This window comes from Corylus avellana, chromosome ca2 (assembly GCF_901000735.1).
Source record: "Corylus avellana chromosome ca2, CavTom2PMs-1.0".
Taxonomy (NCBI): domain Eukaryota; kingdom Viridiplantae; phylum Streptophyta; class Magnoliopsida; order Fagales; family Betulaceae; genus Corylus; species Corylus avellana.
In genome coordinates, this window is record NC_081542.1 from 32184023 (window position 1) to 32203697 (window position 19675).

The window sequence follows — 19675 nt, forward strand, 5'->3', positions numbered from 1 at the left end:
ATGACCCCTCCAACCAGGGACGAAGCCATCTTTGAGTTTGGAGGGACCCATGACCAAAATGTTTTTAGGGAGGGACCAATTGGTAAAAAATACATTTTATTTTATTTTATTTTATTTTTTGCCTTAAAAATGTTCTTTTCTTGTAATTTGGGGGGGAGGGACTAGGCCACTGCCAGTCCTCCCTAAATCCGTCTTTGCCTCCAGCAAACTCCAGAATAATGTACACAATTTCGTTCTTCTACACATTATCAATTTATCATTAATACTCTCATTAAGAGGGAAATCTCATTCTCACCCTCTATTGACTTGGGCGTCGGAGTCTCTCCGGTAATCTATGGCCGACGAGCTTCTAATGTTTTCTTAATTTTTTGCATATGAAGCTCTTCCCAGAAAGGTGGCCTAAAGCCGCTGTGGTCTTCTGTACATTAACAATTATTATTTAATCATTAGTTCCACCGGTCGAGTATCACTTTTTTAATTGACATAAACTTAAGAAAATAAATATGAAAATCTCAAACAATCTGAATCACCCTCTCCAACATTAGCATGGATGGAATGATAACACATTATTTGAGAACTATCTTAGGAGGAAAACATTTGGTTGTAGCATTTTGGTGAAGAGAAAAACTCATAATTTTGTGTAAACGTGGATTTATATGCAAAATATAAATTAATAAAATTTTGAGCAATTATCGGTGCACTGTGCACGTGCAAACGCACGTGTGTTGTGGTGCTCTGAGCTGCAAATGTGCAATCCGCAAACTCGTCACTCTCCGGGTTCATGACTGCAAAGCCAACCGACTCCCCATCACATCTTTGATCTTTCTAATATCTCTTTTGTTCTCAGAGTAACGGATTTCACGGTTTTTGGAGCGTGGAACAAGTTTCCTTGTAGCCAAACGGGCCCTGTAAGTTATAGTGTGCTGCTCTTTACAGTCCTCTTAAAATATTGAATTCGGTTTACTTTTGTTGTTTCCTCTATGTTTTTTTGTGTTCATAGCAGTTGTTTCTCTTTGTAGCTCAGCAAGGTTCTGGAAAGTTAGTAGGGATGGTTTGTGGTGGTTCTGAAATTGTGGGGGTTTGAACTGAAATGGTGGGGTTAATTATGACAAATGGTCAAATGGGTGTCTCTTACTTTGAAAGAAATGCTATCTTTGTTTCAAATTATGCCTGCAATTCGTTTTGTTCATATGGATTTTTGATTCCTCGGAGACCCATTTTTCCCATTGGTTTAAATGTGACGAAGAATGAGAAGATTCATGTTCATGGTGTCAAAATACAGAATTCCCGAACAATTAGTGCTTTGTTGAAGGGAGAATCCGACAATCGGTTGGTCCGCGGTGACCTTCTCGAGAAAGAGGTTGAGTTTAAGCCCTCATTCGATGAGTATTTGAAGACTATGGAGTCAGTTAGGGTCAGTAGGGACAAAAAACAAGCTAATAATTCAAAAAAGCGGAGGATGAATGATAATCCAGTAGATAAGGGTCTTTTCAGGACACCACCAATGGAAGGAGGTGAAGAGAAAGTAAAATTGAAGGAGTTTGAGGGGGTTTTGGATCAAGATAAGGTGTTAAAAGTTGTAGAAGAAGAAGGGCTCTCTAAAAATGCACTTGGAATCATGGGCAAAGAAAGCCGGCTAAGAGGTAAACTTAACTACAAAGGTCAAGTAAGTACAGAATTAATGGATGGGATTGATGCCAAAGAAGGAAACGTAAACACAAAAATAAATAAGAAGCCCGGGAGAGAGATAACAAAGGGAATATTCTCGAAACACCAGACTAGTAGCATGGAACAAGAATCGGAATACTCCAACCTGTACAGAAGTACAAAGGCTTATAATGCACAGGGAAGCTCAAGGGCATTGGCTCCTGTTCAAAGCAAACGCCACAGTAGCCACATCGAAGGGAAACATGTTTATGATGCTGGTTCTGTGGGCATGTTGAGAAAGAAGGGGACTGGTATTAGCCAACGAGATCACACATCATTTCGGAAAACCTTTAACGAAGAGAAAATTGGTGTTCGAAGAGATAAGGAATTGCATGGTGGACTTGAGAGGAAATACATCCAAGTTGAAGAAGTTACTACTAATGAATTCGTGCATAATAATGGAAAATTAACTAGAAGCCGTAAGGCTTTCTCTGAAAGAGCTGATGATTATGGTTCAGAGGTGGAAAGAGCTGCATTCAAAACTTTTGATGAATTCAATGATGTCATGGACAAGCCACGAGTTTCACGGGTAGAAATGGAAGATAGAATCCAGAAGCTAGCATATCGGTCTGCACTCTATCTTCTTTTCTTCCTAGTGTCCCTAATTATGAACAAATTATCTCATTTAACACTGCTTTGACATTATAATTAGTAATCAACAAATAAGGTAAAATTTTATTCAGAAGCCTATGGGATTATATGTATTTTACATCATGATTAGATGCACAATATGTTCAAGAACTTTTGGTATGTCTTGTAGTTTGGTTATAATTCCCTCTAGTTGGACTTCAACCAGTATGCAACAGAATGTTGTATAGGAACAGGGTTGGCCTTTTGTTTGATAATGTGGTCCATCATGCATGACTCTCTCATATGCTATGTCACTTCTATTAATCATCTGTATTGTGTGCACCTATGAGCTTCAATCTATTTGGACTAATTTCACAAATTTTCTGCGATTTCCTTACATCACGGATTGGAGTTTTGGTCAACAATATTATGGTGGCATGAATTAAGAAAGAAGAGGTTTTTATTTTTTATAATTTATTATAGGTAAGCTTTATTAGCCAAAATCAAAGAATACAAAACAAGCACGGGATACAAACAAAACAAACCAGGATGCAAGGCCTAAATCAAAGCGCCTAGCACATCAAAGCCAGACCAACAGCCTAATGACTAAAGAAAGAAGAGTTAAGAATGCTAATTTAGAACTGTTCAGAGCAAATTTTGTGCTGTTATAATACCTTTCTTATTTTGGTAAACAATATTTCGGTGGTATGATTATGTATACTAAGTTTGTTTAGTAATCTGGTCCATTATCTAAATTGATAGATTATATGGAAATAAACCTTTTGGGCAACAAAAAGGAATTTTTTTCTCTTTTTCCTTTTTTTTGAAAGAAAAATGTATGTTAAGATTTCATTAGTTGTTTACAGAAAATATGCTGTTTCAAAGCTTGATTTCAGAAAGATACCATCATAAGTTTGTGAAACAGTGTTCTGTGCTTTTGTACCCTCAGGAAGAATTCTTTCCTTAAAATGATTACTGATAACATTTTGGCAGCTTTGCTTGTCATGTCTTGTATCAGTTTTTATCTTCCTTTATGTGATTTACTAATATTAATATCTCATATGTAGTGCTAATTTATCATAATTTGAGATTGTCATGATTGTTGATGTTAAAGTAGCTTTTTTTAACAGGTTGAATGGTGCAGACATAGACATGCCTGAGTGGATGTTTGCTAAGACAATGCGAAGTGCGAGGATCAGATTCTCAGATCATTCTATATTGAGGGTTATCCAGATATTGGGAAAACTGGGAAATTGGAGGCGGGTGCTACAAGTCATTGAGTGGCTTCAAATGCGTGAGCGCTTCAAATCCCACAAGCTCAGGTATTCTCTTCCCTTTTTTCTTCTTCATTCTAATGAACATTGCATTTGTTATTAAAGCATTCGAGTAATGAATTTATTGTACATTTCAGTGATTCTGAAAGGTACCACAATTTCATTGAGCTAAAACCTTCCCTTGAATATTCTTTTTTTGATAAAAAAAAAGAAAAAAGTGTTCCCTTGAATATTCAAAGTATATTGTTTCATATTACTTATCACAAAAATACTATTATTGTTTAAAATCATTTTATAGGTTACATATAAATGTTTCAGCAAAATTTCAAGATAACTTGTTGCAATTGGACTATTTATCTCTAGATCTCTAGGAGAAAAAGAGCCAATCCTTGTATTCCATGCATCAATGACATTATTGTCAAGATTGCATCTTTATCAGTTATGCAATTTCTTATATTTGGAATAAGTGATTACCATATAATAGTGATATGCTATTGTGATTGATGTGGGTATGGGGTATAGAGGAATAAAATGGAAGTGGTCACGGTGGGACCGATGGTTGTGTGGTTTGTAGCCGTATGTGGCATTACTGCCAACAATGTCAGATTAGGCCATGATAGTTGTTGCCGTGGTGTTAGGATTTTGGTCTTGGTTGTCAATGTCATTGTAGCATAGACCTTGAGTAGTGATGGAGAAGGTGCAACACTCTACCTTAATGATACACAATATTGTCCGCTTTTGGCTCCCACAAACCAGACTTCCCAGGAGGTCACCCATCCTGGTACTACTCTAACAGAAGCACGCTTAACTGCGGAGTTCTGATGGGATCATGACCATCACGGCTTTAAAACGCGTTGTTGTCATTAAGGGTGTAGTATACATCTAAGCACATCTTCATCTCCATACCTAGGCAATGTGGGACGTCACAATCACCCCCTCTTAGGACTCAGCGTCCCTGCTGGCGACCCTCATGGGATTAGCCCATTCTTGGCGTCCGTCCCAGCAAGTGTCCGCTAGCAATCTTCATGGGCTTGTACACGCTCCTCCCATCGCAGGCTGAGCAATGACTCTGATATCATTTATAACACCCCACCTCAATGACATACAATATTGTCCGCTTTTAGCTTCCCCAAACTAGACTTCCCAGGAGGCCACCCATCCTGGTACTACTCCAGCAGAAACACGCTTAACTACGGAGTTCTAATGGGATCATGACCATCACGGCTTTAAAACGCGTTGTTGTCATTGAGGGTGTAGTATACATTTAAACACATCCTCATCTCCATACCCAGACGATGTGGGACGTCACAGAAGGTGTCAGTGATAATTCATCTGGCCGATGTCCTCACAGATTTATGAGGAGAAACCATTTTTAACTTCTTGTTCCAACCAATTTGTGGCCCTTAGGAGCTTCTAAAGTAGTTGATCTTGATCAAACTTTTTTCTTTTTAAAGTCTTTTTTGTGGCCTTTTAAGGCAAAAGTGACATCAACGCTTCTTGACTACAATGCCAAACACCCTCAAACGGTTGTCTGAAGTGCATGTACTTGTGGATTCATGCAGGAATGTTACTCATGCTTCTGCGAGTTTCTTAATCTTTATGTCTCTGGAGTTATGATGGTACTTTTTTTCTTAAATGTTGTCAAGATATCAAAGTAAAAATTCTTAACTGAAATTAAGCATTTATTAAAGCTCCTGTAGTTACAAAAAGGTGCTTGTCTGTTTTTAGTTAATGAGCTTAGGCAGGAGTTAAGACCTTGACAATATCTAATACAAGGTCAATAATACGAGGCAATATGGTTTAAATAACTAACTTACAAGTTATCTACAATTTTGCTTGAATTTTATAATTTCTTCCACCATTGGTATATTTGTGATGCGCAAAAAGTACAATTGATGAAGTACACAATATGATGATAGTATCTACTTTTGTGTTTAAATTTCATTTGATATGATTGATTATTTTGCTTCCCATTTAAGTATTGATTTGTTTACTTATCAAAAAATTATTTTGCTTCCCATTGATAATTTCATTAAATTTGTTTCTATGGATTTTAAGAAATTAAATAGCCTACAAAGGTTTTAGAACTTTAGACCACTACCTTCATGCATTTGGACAATGCTCTAACTATTTTTTTGATAAGTAATAAACCAATCTTATTGAAAGCATAAGGCACCACCACTAAGTACACATGAAGTATATAAAATGAACCACCTAACTAGAAATAGCAAAACGAATAAGAAAGTCATTAAAACTAATTGACAAAGGAGACACATACGCTGCCATCCAAAGATACAAAGTTTCGAAGAACAAAGATGTTATTTCCCCCAACGACCTCTCCCTATCCTCGAAATTTCTATCATTCCTTTCCCTCCATAAACACCAAAATAAGCACGTAGGCACCATTTTCCACACCGCAACACTCAGCCTTCCCGAATTCCACCAACAGTCATATAGATCAACAACACATCTAGGCATAACTCAGAACATCCCAAAACGACTAAAAAGAAACTCCAACTAGCAGAAGCCACATCGCAATGAAGAACAAGGTGGTCCACAAGCTCCCCATTCCTCTTACACATGCAACATCTGTCCATCACAATGACGTGCGACCTCCTAAGATATCCAAGGTGAGGATTTTGCCAAGAGCCGCCGACCACGCAAAAAAAGGCCGCCCTCGAAGGATTTTGCCAAGAGCATGACAATCCTCTAATTATTTGATCTAACAAGCTAAATAGATTGCTATTTTTATTTTTTAAGACATTTTTGATTATGTAGTATCAATCTTTCTTTTGGAAATGGTAATACATTGCATGAAAAAGATTGCTTTTTTAATTTGATCAAGTGCGTGTTTGCACTTTGTGCTTTGTGTATAGGCTACATGAGGCCTTTGTGCTCAAGGCTTGAGTTTTTAACAACAATGGAAAAAAAGGTCCATAGAGCTGTTAACCTAGTAAATTGGTCATTTTTCAGGCCACTGAAATTAAACTTGATTCATGGGGTTCATTGTTGGCCTTCTTGTCCAAGTACTATTTCTAGTGTAGTTGCCTTTGGTGATCTTGAGATTTTTCTCATCACAGTATAATGTATGAGAGTGAAGGATGTGTAATGGTGCAACAATGTCAGAGAATGAGTAAAAAGTTCAGGCCATGATTTCTAAATGCCTACTTGGGTCATGTATCATTTGGATCACTTCTGCCTTTGTTCAATTATTTACTATACATGGGAACTGCTAAACCCTTATATGAAACAACAAGGATAAGTTTTTGTCATCTATGGTTGCAAGACTTGTAAGAAAGACATTTTCACTAATAGCTTCCTTATTTATAGAAGTAAAAGTTCTTATAATTTACATATCACCCGAAAATTCTTTTGCCTCTTGAATGACTTAAGAAGATCATTGTCATTATGCATAAGTATGTTTTGACTGCATGCCCTCTTCATTTTGTAGATTCATATACACGACTGCACTTGATGTAATTGGAAAGGCAAATAGACCAGTGGAGGCACTCAATGTCTTTCATTCAATGCAGGTAATATGCATTTATTTTCAGTGTGTATAGCATGCTTTTTGCTTGTGCAATACACCTTGTGAGGAGCCAAAGAGGAAGGTTTGACGGAACGATAATATATTTTCTCTTTCATTCCTCTCCAGCAACACATGTCTTCGTATCCGGACCTAGTCGCTTATCATTGTATTGCTGTTTCTCTTGGACAAGCGGGGTATTTGAAGGAACTCTTTGATGTGATTGATAGCATGCGATCTACTCCCAAGAAGAAGTTCAAAACCGAGGCACTTGGGAAATGGGACCCACGGTTGGAACCAGATATTGTCGTTTACAATGCGGTGAGTAATGCTTGGTAGAAATCCATATGCAGAAGATAATGGTCTATAATTGCCTCCATAATTTGTTATTATAAGACGCCTAAATGTATCAGAGGTTTTACACATTTTTGAATCTCAATATTCTTGTCCTTAGAGCTTTTCCAGATTAGATAACCAGCGTGATTGGATACTTTCTATACCTGCTAGATAACATTTTTGAAGACAGAAATTAATTTGTTTTGTCAAAACAAGTCACTCTGAGCAATGGGGACAAGGAAGAAGCTTTATTAGGATTTTTTTTTTTTTTTTAAAAAAAATATTTTTGAAACTTTAGTCAATAAATTAGAGCAGCTTGACTTTCTTTGCAGCTTTTAAGCCCCTTTTTATTATTAGTAAGATAGGGTGCTTGAGCATACCTAGGCAACGGTTTTAGAGGATTTGGAATGGGGTCAGATTTTTCGGTTTTTGTTATTGGGATTCTTTTTTAATTTTTTTATTATGGGTTTAATTATATTTGGCCAAGATAGATTAGGAGCCAAGTTGGCTGATGGTTAAAAGTAGCTTGTTGTATGCAGTAGTGTCTTGATCGTTGGTATTATGAATCTGTTTGGAGTTTAGTACTCTTTGTTGGCCGAGAACTTGGTTTTTAGGCCAATCCTTGTGGATTAGGGATCTTTTTTTTTATTATTATTATTATTATTTTTTTATTTCTTGCTTGTTTATTAAAATGGATCTCTGATCCTACATCAATACGGTTCTTTGATTTCCCATCCCATGTTCAATATAAACAGAAGAATTATATTTCATGTGTTTGGGATGATCTGAAGAGGTGATCGGTTGTCCCTGCAACTTATATAGTTCTACCACATTGGAGGTAAGAAATGTAATGATTCGGCAATGTTCTTGTGTGTGTGTAATTGTATGTATATGAGAACAGCAGACAGATTCTGGATTCTTCTGTCGAATGAATATTTGGACTAAGGACAGTATTGCTAGGTTGACATGTAATCAGATGCAGGTAGTGGATTGCTTCATGCATCTGTTTATTTAGAGTCTCATTTCTTGTCAATGGATATCCTTTGGGGATTTTTTAGCCGCCACAGGGGCCTTAGTCAAGCTGACATTCTCACCTTTGTTATTTAATTAGGTGATGGTAGAGCTTATTAGGCTGTAGCGTGGAGGAAAGTGGTTTTTGGCCTTTCAAGCAGGACTCTCAAGGCAGGGATATTTAAGATGTTGCTCCTGCTTTTGGTGGATGATAAGGAGCAGTTACATTATTTGCATCATTTATTGCTTTGCTTTGAGGCAGTTTGGGACAGAGAGTAAATATAGGAAAATCGAGCTTGTGCCTATTGGAGAGGTAGGAGACATGAATGTTTGACTGAGATCTTGGATTTTATGATAGGTTCGTCCTAAGTATATCTGTCAGCATTTGAGCTCCGCTTTTGTAGCATTCTCTTGTTTGTATCCTATCTTTTAGAACTTGAGATGAGGCTGGCAGGTTGGGAGAGGCAATACCTTCCAGAGAGAAAGAAGTTTATTTTGACTGAAAGTGTCTTCTCTAGTTTGCTTATCTCATTTATGCCTTTGTTCACCATCTTTTATTTGATTGCAGATCAACTAGAGAAACAGTAAGAGAGTTTTCTTGGGGCGTTCTTTGATGATTTTAAAGCTCAGTGTGCTCTCTAGATCAAGTTGGTTTATGTCAAGGAATTTGAGGCTATTTAATTAAGCTCTTTTCGGTAAATGGTTGTGGTTTAACATGATGGTTTTTGGAGGTGTGTGGTAAGAGTATGGTTAGTGGGTAGAGGGCTGGACCAGCTGACAAGGGTGGTTGTCATATGGGATAGTTTTGTGGGAGGGACAAAAACAAGTTGGATATCAAGGTTCATTTGTCCAAAATAGGTAAAGGTCAGTCAGTCCAACTTTGGAGTGATATTTTGTGTGCAGATACACATTTTAAATGTGTTTTTTCAGATGTCTTAGATATTGAATAGGATAAGGATGATAAAAACACATCTGAAAAAACATTGAAAAACACATTTGAAAAAGCTGATTGGTGTGAGTGCTTTGTTCATAAAGCTGACTGGTTAGGCTTGATAAGACTCCTCTGAAAGTTGCAGCTTTTGCTTTGACAGCCGCTCTGCCCATTCTTGAGAAGATTTTGACAATTGATAGTTTGTTCTAGTTAAAGAGTGTCTGTGTTAGCTTCTTTCACATGTAAAATAAGCATTCCATCTTTTGTTATTTTTTCCCTTTGCTTGGGAGATTTGTTTTACTGTATTTTCTATATTTGGTGTGTCATTGGTCCTTCCATCTTCGGTGGTTGAGTTGTTTTCAGGTTGGTGTGAGTGCTTTGTTCATAAAGCTGATTGGTTCTTTTGAAGAGTTGTTCCCTTGTGTTTGATTTGTTGTTCCATGGTTAGAGAAGAAAGCTTTTACTGTTGAAGGGGTGGGTATATCTGTGGTGAGGTTGAGCTCACCATTTGCGTCTTTTCTAGGCGTGGATAATGTACTCTGCGTATGGTTGTCATTTCTCTTTTGTGGTTTATTGATTCCTTGCTTTTCTAATTTCCACCATTACATATAAGATGCTTCTCTCTTCTAACTCATTGCCCAAACCCCTTCACATTCTAAATGAATTGCTTTACTTATTGAGAAATCGTTTTGTTTAATATATATATATATATATATATTGTCTTATATTTCTTTTCTTTATGTAGGTCCTAAATGCTTGTGTTCAGCGGAAACAATGGGAAGGAGCATTTTGGGTTTTGCAGCAGTTAAAGCAACAAGGGCAACATCCTTCTTCTACAACATATGGACTTGTCATGGAGGTAATAGCTGCCTCTTGTTTGTTTCTTGCTGCCCATTATTTTACTATTATATTAACAATTTGAATTCTGGTATGGAATTTACTTCATTTGTTCTGATAGTTGTTCTACTATTTTTTATTTGAATTGTAACAACCATTTGAAAAGTTTAAAAAGTTATAAACAATTGCAGACATCCAAAGTTTTGAGTCAAAATTACACATATGCCATTTTTTTTTTTTGATAAGTAAATGTAATATATAGCAAAAACGCAAAGGGGCGCAACCCACTTACACGGGAGGTATAAATAGAGAGCGCCTAAGAGGGAGAGAAATGAAAAAGAAAATCAGAAAAGCTAATCTTTAAAGGAGCTAGCCAAGTGGCCATCCAAGAGTAAAGAGTAAAGAGGAAAAAATGGGTCAATTCCTCTATAGTCCTAGTGGAATTATCAAAACATCTAGCATTTCTTTCATTCCATATACACCACATAAGACACAGATGGATCATCTTCCACACAACTGCTCTACGGGATCGACCTCCTGACCACCAACTCTCGAACAAGTCTCTCACCTTGCAAGGCATGACCCAATGCAAGCCAAACCGAATAAAAATCAAATGCCAAAGAGCACTTGCGAGCTCACAGTGGAGAAGAAGATGATCGACTGTCTCTCCGGACTTCTTGCACATACAACACCACTCCATAACCACTATATTCCTCTTACACAAAGTATCATGTGTCAAGATTTTGCCTAGAGCCGCTGTCCACCCAAAAAAAGCCACTCGCATAGGAGCTTTAGTGCGCCAAATGCTCTTCCAAGGAAACACCTCTTGATTGGAGTGGGACAAAGCCTTGTAGAGGGACTTAACCTCAAACTTTCCTTTCTTGGACGAAATCCAGCTCATACGATCTGCCACTCCTATGGAAATCTTGCAAGAATACAACCGATCAAAGAAAGGAGAAACCATATCCATCTCCCAATCTTGAACGGGCCGAACAAAAATGACATTCCATTCAACTCTCCCACTCCTCCAAGTAAAATTATCCTTCACCCAACTCTCCCACTCCTTCAAAATCACACATATGCCATTTTAAAGGATCATAATGAAATATCCTAATGAGACTTCAGATTGTGGCTCATGCTAACCTTTCATAATATACTTTTGGTTTCATATTTATGTTTTTAATTTCGTAATTGGCTTCAGAACATAAAGGGGAAACTTATTTAACTGTAATTGAGTTAAAGTCATAGCCTTCAATCGATGTTCAAATTTCTCGAGTGTAATTTGATGTGGCAACAATAGCCTAAGGTTCATAAAATATGTGACTCAATTCTTCAACGGGAGAAATATTGTTAAATCATCACTTGTCCTAAAAGCTTAAACTAATAGGAAGAAATAAATTTAATCATTTAATTATATTCTAACACTCCCTCTCACGCATGGGATCAACTTCATTTTAACAGGTGAAGCCTAACACGTGAAATATTTAATTTAAATGGGGAGTGAATTGACGGAATTCAGGACCTTGGACTCTAATACCATATTAAATCACCACTTGTCCTAAAATCTTAAGCTAATAGGAAGAGATTAATTTAATCATTTAATTATATTCTAACAAATATATATATACATTTTCTGTCTAAAGTTCATATGTCATATTTTTTTAGGATTTATGAAACGGGTAATGGGTTGCTTGTTATTTTGTGGATTGTCCTGAATATCCCTTTTAATTTGCGATTGTTAACCAGGAAACTCTATACCTGAGTGTTTTTCACTTGAGCAGGTGATGTTTGCATGTGGCAAGTACAACTTGGTTCATGATTTTTTCAGAAAATTGAAGAAATCTTCTATTCCAAATGCTTTAACATATAAAGGTACTTTATTTAGCTTCTTTTCTTTTAAATAGTATTGTCTATAGTGTCATTATGACAACGACTTCTATTATACACAGTTCTTGTGAATACACTTTGGCAAGAAGGTAAAACCGATGAGGCTGTGTCTGCCGTTCAAGACATGGAAAGACGAGGGATAGTAGGTTCTGCAGCTCTTTATTATGACCTTGCTCGCTGTCTTTGTAGTGCTGGAAGGTGCCAAGAAGCATTAGAACAGGTTCTTTTTGTTTTGCTTCATCTTACTTTTTCACATTTTTATTTGTAGATTTCCTATGTATTTAAGTTTTGTTAGGCTGGTATGTCAACTTGCATTAGTGGATAACATTCCTATTTTTGAGAAGTAAAGCAATCTTATTAAATTGTAGAGGGGCATAACCCAAGTAAACAAGGAGAATACAAGAGAAACACCCACTTAGGGAGAAGATGCATATTTCATATTCTCAAAAATCATTGTTTTAGGGTTTCATGTGAGTTTACTCACCTTGGGCATAGTAATCCTCTACAAAATCTCCCTTGAAGTGCTCGGTTCCCTCATCTGCAATGTATTTTATCATTAATTGGGCGTCTAAATCCTAAACCCTAAACCCTAGTCTAGCACTTAACTCTGAAGTTTTCTACATTCTGCCAAGTACCATTAGAACGTTGTCTGAACAATGCTCAAACAGTTCACACCATTAGAACGGTTTTACCGTTCTAATGATTCACACAGCATTAGAGCAATACACTATTTATTGTCTTCTACCTCCAAAAAATCTCACTTTTTTCCTCCTACAAGTTCCCCAGTGGCTTTAAAGCCTTCAAAGATGCTTCCTTTTCCTCCTTTAACACAGTTAAGGACCTCAAAACGAGATCTTTTACAATAGAAATCCAAAAGTTACCAACTTTCCTTCCTTTCCATTTCCTTTCTCCAACCACACTCCAAGATATCCTAAATCTACTCATCACTGTACTCCTACCTTAAGGACAATCTCATTACAGGGCCTAAAACTCGATCTTGGTCTCATCCATCCAAGATATGATATACCATCTACCAAAACTTAAGGTTTTTCATTGAATAACCTTTGCTTTTTCTCACCACACCACAACTCTAACATATACACACAATAAACACTACCATAAATCACAACTTCAGCATGCATAAACGAAATAGACCAAAGAAAAGAAGGGAGGGAGGGGGGAGGAGGTGTTAAGCTCCTTGAAGATTTGAAGCTCAAACCTCCAAAAACCTCTCTTTTGGCTCTTTCTCTCTTCTTCACTCACTTTCTCTCTTGTTGGTGGCTTTGGACGAGTGAAATGGGTGTTAGGGTTTATCATGGGGTTTAAATAGAGCTCTCTCCCGTGTTTGCAAGTTTTGGACTTATCAAAATCGCATGACAATGGCACCTTTAGAATGGTCTTTGAGTCGTTTAAACGATAGGGTTTCAATTTATCCTACTTGACTTTTTGTGCATACTGTTCGAATGGTCCAGCTCTCTTGTTCAAATGGTAGGGTTTCCTGTTATCCTACGTGGCTTCCCGCACATATCGTCCACTCTCTCTCATTTGAATGGTATTGAACCATATTTCACCAAATGTTCCCAAATTTTGTTTTCCTCCATTTTTTTGGGTTCATGCCTAATTGCTACCTTTACTATTGTCTCTTATTAATCTCTTAAGCCTTTATTAAGGAGTTCTCAATCTTAGGTTAAAATGGGGGTATTACACTTGTTTTCGTGGCAATAAGAGCAATAAAAGATGTGTTGAGACTTCTTTCAAACTTACTGCGAGCATGGAACTCATGAAAAGCATTTATTTCATCTTTTTTTAGAACCTCCTAACTAGACTGGGAAAAACCATCGGGGCCCGAGGCCTTATTGCCGTTAAGTGCTTTCAGCACCTCTATCACCTCACTCTCCTCAAAAGCTCTTTCCAACCACAAAGCCTCGTCCTCATCAACAGAGTTAGTGGTAGGAACATATCTAGCTTCAGCCTCGAGTGAATTGTTCTGAATAAAGATGAGTGTAGAACTGCTATATATGCTCACTAACCTCTGTAGCGTTTGAAGAAATGGAGTTGTTGATCCCTATCCACGTTATTGATAGAACTTCATTTGAGTGCATGGGCTGTACACTTGCATGAATGTATTAAGTTCATAGAGTTAAGGCAGCTGAATGACATGCTTTGAAGCACATGGTGAATTATCTTTGTTTTTGCTTGTTCTTCACAGCTTTCACCAATGTTTACCCCGTAGATGTTAGTTGTTATCACTAAAATCAATACTAAAATGTTTACCCCGTAGATGTTAGCTGTTATCGCTAAAATCAATACCAAGGCAAACAAGTCTTATATCTGAACGACTTAGGCTTGGAAATGCAATTCTTTTTCATCATTGAGCTCTAGGCATAGACCTTGAATTGATAGGCTTCATCTGCATTAACTTTTTAGATCATTCTGCATATTCTGTTTGTTCACAATATTCTGAATTGATAGATAGAAAATACGGAGGCTCATTATCACGAAAGTGTCACTAGGAGAATATGTAAGACCTAAGACATTTCATAGCAAAATCATTACTGTTAAATTGTACTTGGGGTTACATCATGGTTAAGTAGACATCATTGTCCTGGCCATTGATGAACCATTCTCTAATCTATATGACATTTGTACTGTCATATTCCTTTATCCACTTACTGAAGTGGTTCCTTTGTATTATTGCTTCTGCAGAGTGTGCATGCCCTAACTCCTACACAAAGTAAATAATATTTGGACTAGAGCATTGCCTGTGGATCAAGCAATTTAGTGATGTTTTTCTTCTTCTCTTTTTTTTTTTTTGGGTAATGCTCAAGATGAATGAATATCCCATCTGCTTCTCCACTCCACATAATAAATTGAGAGCAATGTAGCATATAATGGTGGACCTCGGCAGTTTTCCTGCCCAGTACAACATTCCTACAGTGATGTATGATACTCCTTTTGGCCCCTTTCTTGGGATTGGCATATGGTAGTTTAAGGTAGCCTATCATATATGGCTCACCTGTCCAATGATGTGATTCAAAGGTCACGCTGCTTTGCTGTCCCAGATATCAACAAAAGTCATGCATGCGAGAGCCCCAGCTAATAATTTTTTTGGCAGCCATAGAGAGAAAGTATAGGGATGGTTACAATAATCACATCTTGCTGAGCTACTTTCCTCGACTGTACATTCTATTCTGTATATAATTTAATTCTATTTATGGGTTATGGCTAAGCAGCTTGATTGCATATTGCATATTAATTATTTTTTCAGATCGAGAAGATATGCAAAGTTGCTAATAAGCCTCTAGTGGTGACTTACACCGGCTTAATTCAAGCTTGTTTTGACTCTGGAAACATTCAAGATGGAGCATACGTTTTCAATAAAATGCAGAACTTTTGCTCCCCAAATCTTGTTACATATAATGTAATGCTGAAAGCTTACCTAGCACATGGGATGTTTGATGAAGCAAGTGAACTGTTCCACAAGATGTCAGAAGATGGGAACCATATCAGCAGGAAATCTGATTACAGGGTTCGAGTAATACCAGATATCTACACATTCAACACCATGTTAGATGCATGCATTGCAGACAAGAGGTGGGATGATTTTGAGAATATTTACAGAAGGATGCTGCACCATGGGTATCACTTCAATGCAAAACGCCATCTTCGAATGATATTGGATGCTTCTAGAGCTGGAAAGGTACTGCTCGTCTCCATCTCTTATTTTTCATCATGGCATAATTTACTATCTAGTGCTTGTTTTGATATCTTATGGAAAGGAAATTTTTGTATCTGCTATAGTATTTATCCATTGGAGCAAAAAGAACAGTTTGCACGAATGGCAAAAAAACAAATAAATAAATGTTTCAGAAATCTTGAAATGGTCCTTTATGTCCAAATTATTTTGACCAAGTTCAGATGCTATTGTAAGCAGGGTTAATGTTCATTAAATGCTATGCAGGGGACAGGAAGTAATTACATTTTCATGGGATAGCTAGATGTTCCATCATTTGTAATGGAAGGGCCTAAACTTTGTTTTGGGTTATGTTTGACTAAATTTTATAGTTATAGCTCAAGATGTTCCCCTGGTACACAAACATGCACACCCACACTACTAGTAGGGGTGGGCACCAACTCGGTTGGAGATGGAAATGCCCATTCTAGCTTCTATCTTTGCTGGAGTCGGAACAGTTGGAAAACTTCCGACATCACCTCTGACGGAGGTGATTTCCCAGCCGCTTCAGCCTTCGAAAGTTCAGAGGTAGAGTTGATCAGAATAGTTTGTTCTGAGGTCGAAGACGAAGATATCTTCATAGATCGTGTTTGCCTTCAACGAAGACAACGAAGATCTCTTTGTCTTTGTCATCATCTTCGTTGAAGAAGAAGAGATCTCGGTTTTCTTCAAACGAAGATGACGAATATTTCTTCGTCGCTGTCGTCTTCATCTAGATTCAAGATCTTTCTGGGAATGGGAGTAGGGTTTCGTCTGACGAAGAGATTTCTGGGAGGGGGAGTCTGGAAGATTCAATAGAGCTCAAAAAGAGAGAGAGAGAGAGAACAGGCCTCAAAACGGCACAGGCGCAGTAGGGTTTCGGAGGAATTTACAGCCTCTTCAGAATGACACTGTTTTGGACTTTATTCAAAACGACATCGTTTTATATTCACTTTCTTTTTTTGGTCTGGTTGGGTTGGAAAAAGTCAAAAATCTGAAAGAGTTTCTGACGCCAACTCCAACCTTTGTCGAAAATCTAAAGCCAAATCCAACGCTGCCTCTGCCTACCATTGGAAGCTGAGCTGCACAGGTTGTAACTGGGTTGACGGTCGGAGAATCAGTGGTTTGCACAGCCTTAACCCACACATGCAGAGATGCACATGCACACACCTGCCTCTGCCTACCATTGGAAGCTGAGCTGCACAGGTTTTAACTGGGTTGACGGTCGGAGAATCAGTGGTTTGCACAGCCTTAACCCACACATGCAGAGATGCACATGCACACACATACATGTTCCTTTTTCTCTCTTTTTTTCTTGTACTGCCCTCCAAGCCTAAGGTCATCATCCACCCCGTTTTATCATCCCTCGTCTAATCAGCTCGATCTATTCCGGACTTCTTAGTGACTTGCAAAGCACTTGGGCATTCTAGAAAAATATCCTTTCAGCCATATTAGACCAGAACAAGATCTGTAATTGTGTCTCTCCATGTATGTGCTGGCTCAAAAACCTTTTAGTCATATCATAACAGAATTGTTTTTAGCATCTTCAGTCCTCTGTCTCTAGCAGATAATTTTTTTTTTTGAACTCTATTACTTTTGTGCTTATAATTTTAGAATTCCTATATATATATATATATTCTCACTGGTGGGAACCATGAATGCTTGACAGAGAAAGTTGCTGGAAACAACTTGGATTCACTTGGCTGAGGCAGATAGGACTCCACCACCTCCTCTCATCAAAGAAAGGTTTTCCATAAAGCTAGAGAATGATGACTATATTTCTGCTGTCTCATGCATAACTAGTCACCCCATGAAGGAGTTGCAGGCATTCTCCAAGGTGGCGTGGCTGAATTTCTTCAAGGAAAACGCCCACAGATTTCGGAATGATGCTCTGTTTCGGTTAATACATGAGGTTAGCATACTTATTAACACAAGTGAATCGCCAAACCCAGTGCTTGTGAATCTGATTTCAGCTTGTAAGGAGTTTTGTAGGACTCATATGACATTAGCTGAGATTAAACAACTAGAAACATTCAAACTGAATTTGCTCTAAACTGGCATTTCTACTTCTTAGAATGATTCATTATATCTCAACCCCATTTAATCCCATGAAAAAAAAAAAACCATATATTTAAAAAAAAAAATTGAAAAAGAGGATTTATGAGTTTTTCCAACTTTATGGGAATACAATGGATAATTGAAAGTGGTTTGTATAGCATTCGGAAATTGAGATAAAATGATTCATTATATCTTGACACCTCGAAAATTAGCCAATAATTGTTATTGCCACTTAATGTTTTGTGGTTTAGACTTTGAGTAATTGTTGCGCGCTCAAGTGCAGGCTATCGCCAGGAATAAATTTTTGGTAAGTACAAGGTGGGAAATACCAAGGCTTAAAGGATCCACCTAACATTTTATTACAAATTCTTGAGACATAATTAACTTAATTATGTAGAAAATCAATTTTCCTAATTGAAAGATAAAACAATAAAGCACTCATTAAAAAATTTAAAAATGGTTTTATTGAGAATTTTATTACAATAACATGTCACAAGATAAAAAAAAATAAAAAAAAAAATAAAAATTAAAAAAATATATATATCACAAGATAAAATTAAGCAATATTTTCAAATCAAAACAAATCAAACAAGGCAAACATTTGATATAAACAAAAATCATAACAAATCAAAATAAAATTGTCCTCATGAAAGTACTTTTCAAATTAAATTTTTTCTTAACATTTAATTATTAATCTATCAAGAACAACAAATAAAATAGGAACACCTAATAAAAATACTATGCTTCACCTCCGGCCCTAGCTAGAGGGTTAGCGACTGATAATTATATAAATAAGGGCACACTTCACCACCCCCCCGGCGAACTTCTAGTCACTTTAATACTATCTTTAAAGTTTAAAAACTCTTAATTAAGGATATCGAACTTTCAATTTATTTCAATGACCCTATTAATTATATTTTTTTCATTATATATATATATTGCAAATATGTTACAAATTTTTTTTATTATAAAAAAATAAATGCTTGAATTTTTGTTATTTTTTATAATAAAAAAAGGCCAAAGTATTTTGAGAATCTTGACAAAATTTAAGGAAAAATTTTAAAAATAATTAAAATAAATTGAAAGTTGAATACCTTTAATTATTAAAGAGTTTTTTAAAAACGCGTAAAAATTTATAAAATTTTCGGAGTGTCGGTTCCTAGAGGGAGAAAACCTTGTGAGTTGTGAAAAACTCTAGTGCGACTCTCTCTCTCTCTCTCTCATCAGGCGTGCTTTGGGTGGGTCTTTATAGAGAAAGAGGAAACAAAAGCCTCTTGTCTTGTGGTTCAAAGTCATGCACGAAACGACTGCTTTTGTCTTTTACTTCTTCTTCTTGATTGGTAACTCAACGCCCAACATACGGCACATCAACCCTTTTCTTTTTTTTTTTTCTTCTTGATTTGAACAAAAATTGCAAAACCCATCAACTTTTAACACCATTTGTCGTATTTGTTGACAATTCAACTCTTTCTTGAATAGTTTTCATATTTATATACTGAAGAAAAGAAAAGAAGAAGAAATTGACAAATACTCAAGTCTACAATTGCTTCTGTCTTCTACCAATTTCTACCCACATTGGCTTCCTCATTCACCTACATAGGCAAGCCCAAGCCCATAAATCTCAAGGGAAAAGTCCCCGAAATGGTAGTTCAATTGGATAGAGATTATGCCTCATGAAGTGGTAATCATTAGTTCGAATCATTCTCTCCCTCCTTGTACAGACATGTCAATATATATATATATATCTTAAGGGGAAAGCATACGTACTCATCTTCAACAGATACTCTAAAAGGCTGATAATAGTTATATTTAGTTATTATCAGCAT

General features: G+C 36.8%; 1 protein-coding gene across 2 annotated transcripts; it reads left to right on the top strand.

Annotated features, from left to right (window-relative positions):
* Nucleotides 1–733: 733 nt before the first annotated feature.
* Nucleotides 734–17883, top strand: LOC132170617 (pentatricopeptide repeat-containing protein At1g30610, chloroplastic). Of its 2 annotated transcripts, none has more exons than XM_059581654.1 (10): nt 734–908; nt 1020–2274; nt 3408–3599; nt 7003–7084; nt 7207–7398; nt 10101–10214; nt 11974–12064; nt 12142–12299; nt 15348–15779; nt 17461–17883. In XM_059581654.1, the coding sequence occupies exons 2-10, from the start codon at nt 1091–1093 to the stop codon at nt 17842–17844; spliced, it is 2829 nt and encodes a 942-aa protein (XP_059437637.1). In that variant the 5' UTR covers nt 734–908; nt 1020–1090; the 3' UTR covers nt 17845–17883. The 2 variants fall into 2 exon arrangements, with proteins under 2 accessions (XP_059437637.1, XP_059437638.1); XM_059581655.1 differs by having other exon boundaries at nt 1025–2274.
* Nucleotides 17884–19675: the final 1792 nt, after the last annotated feature.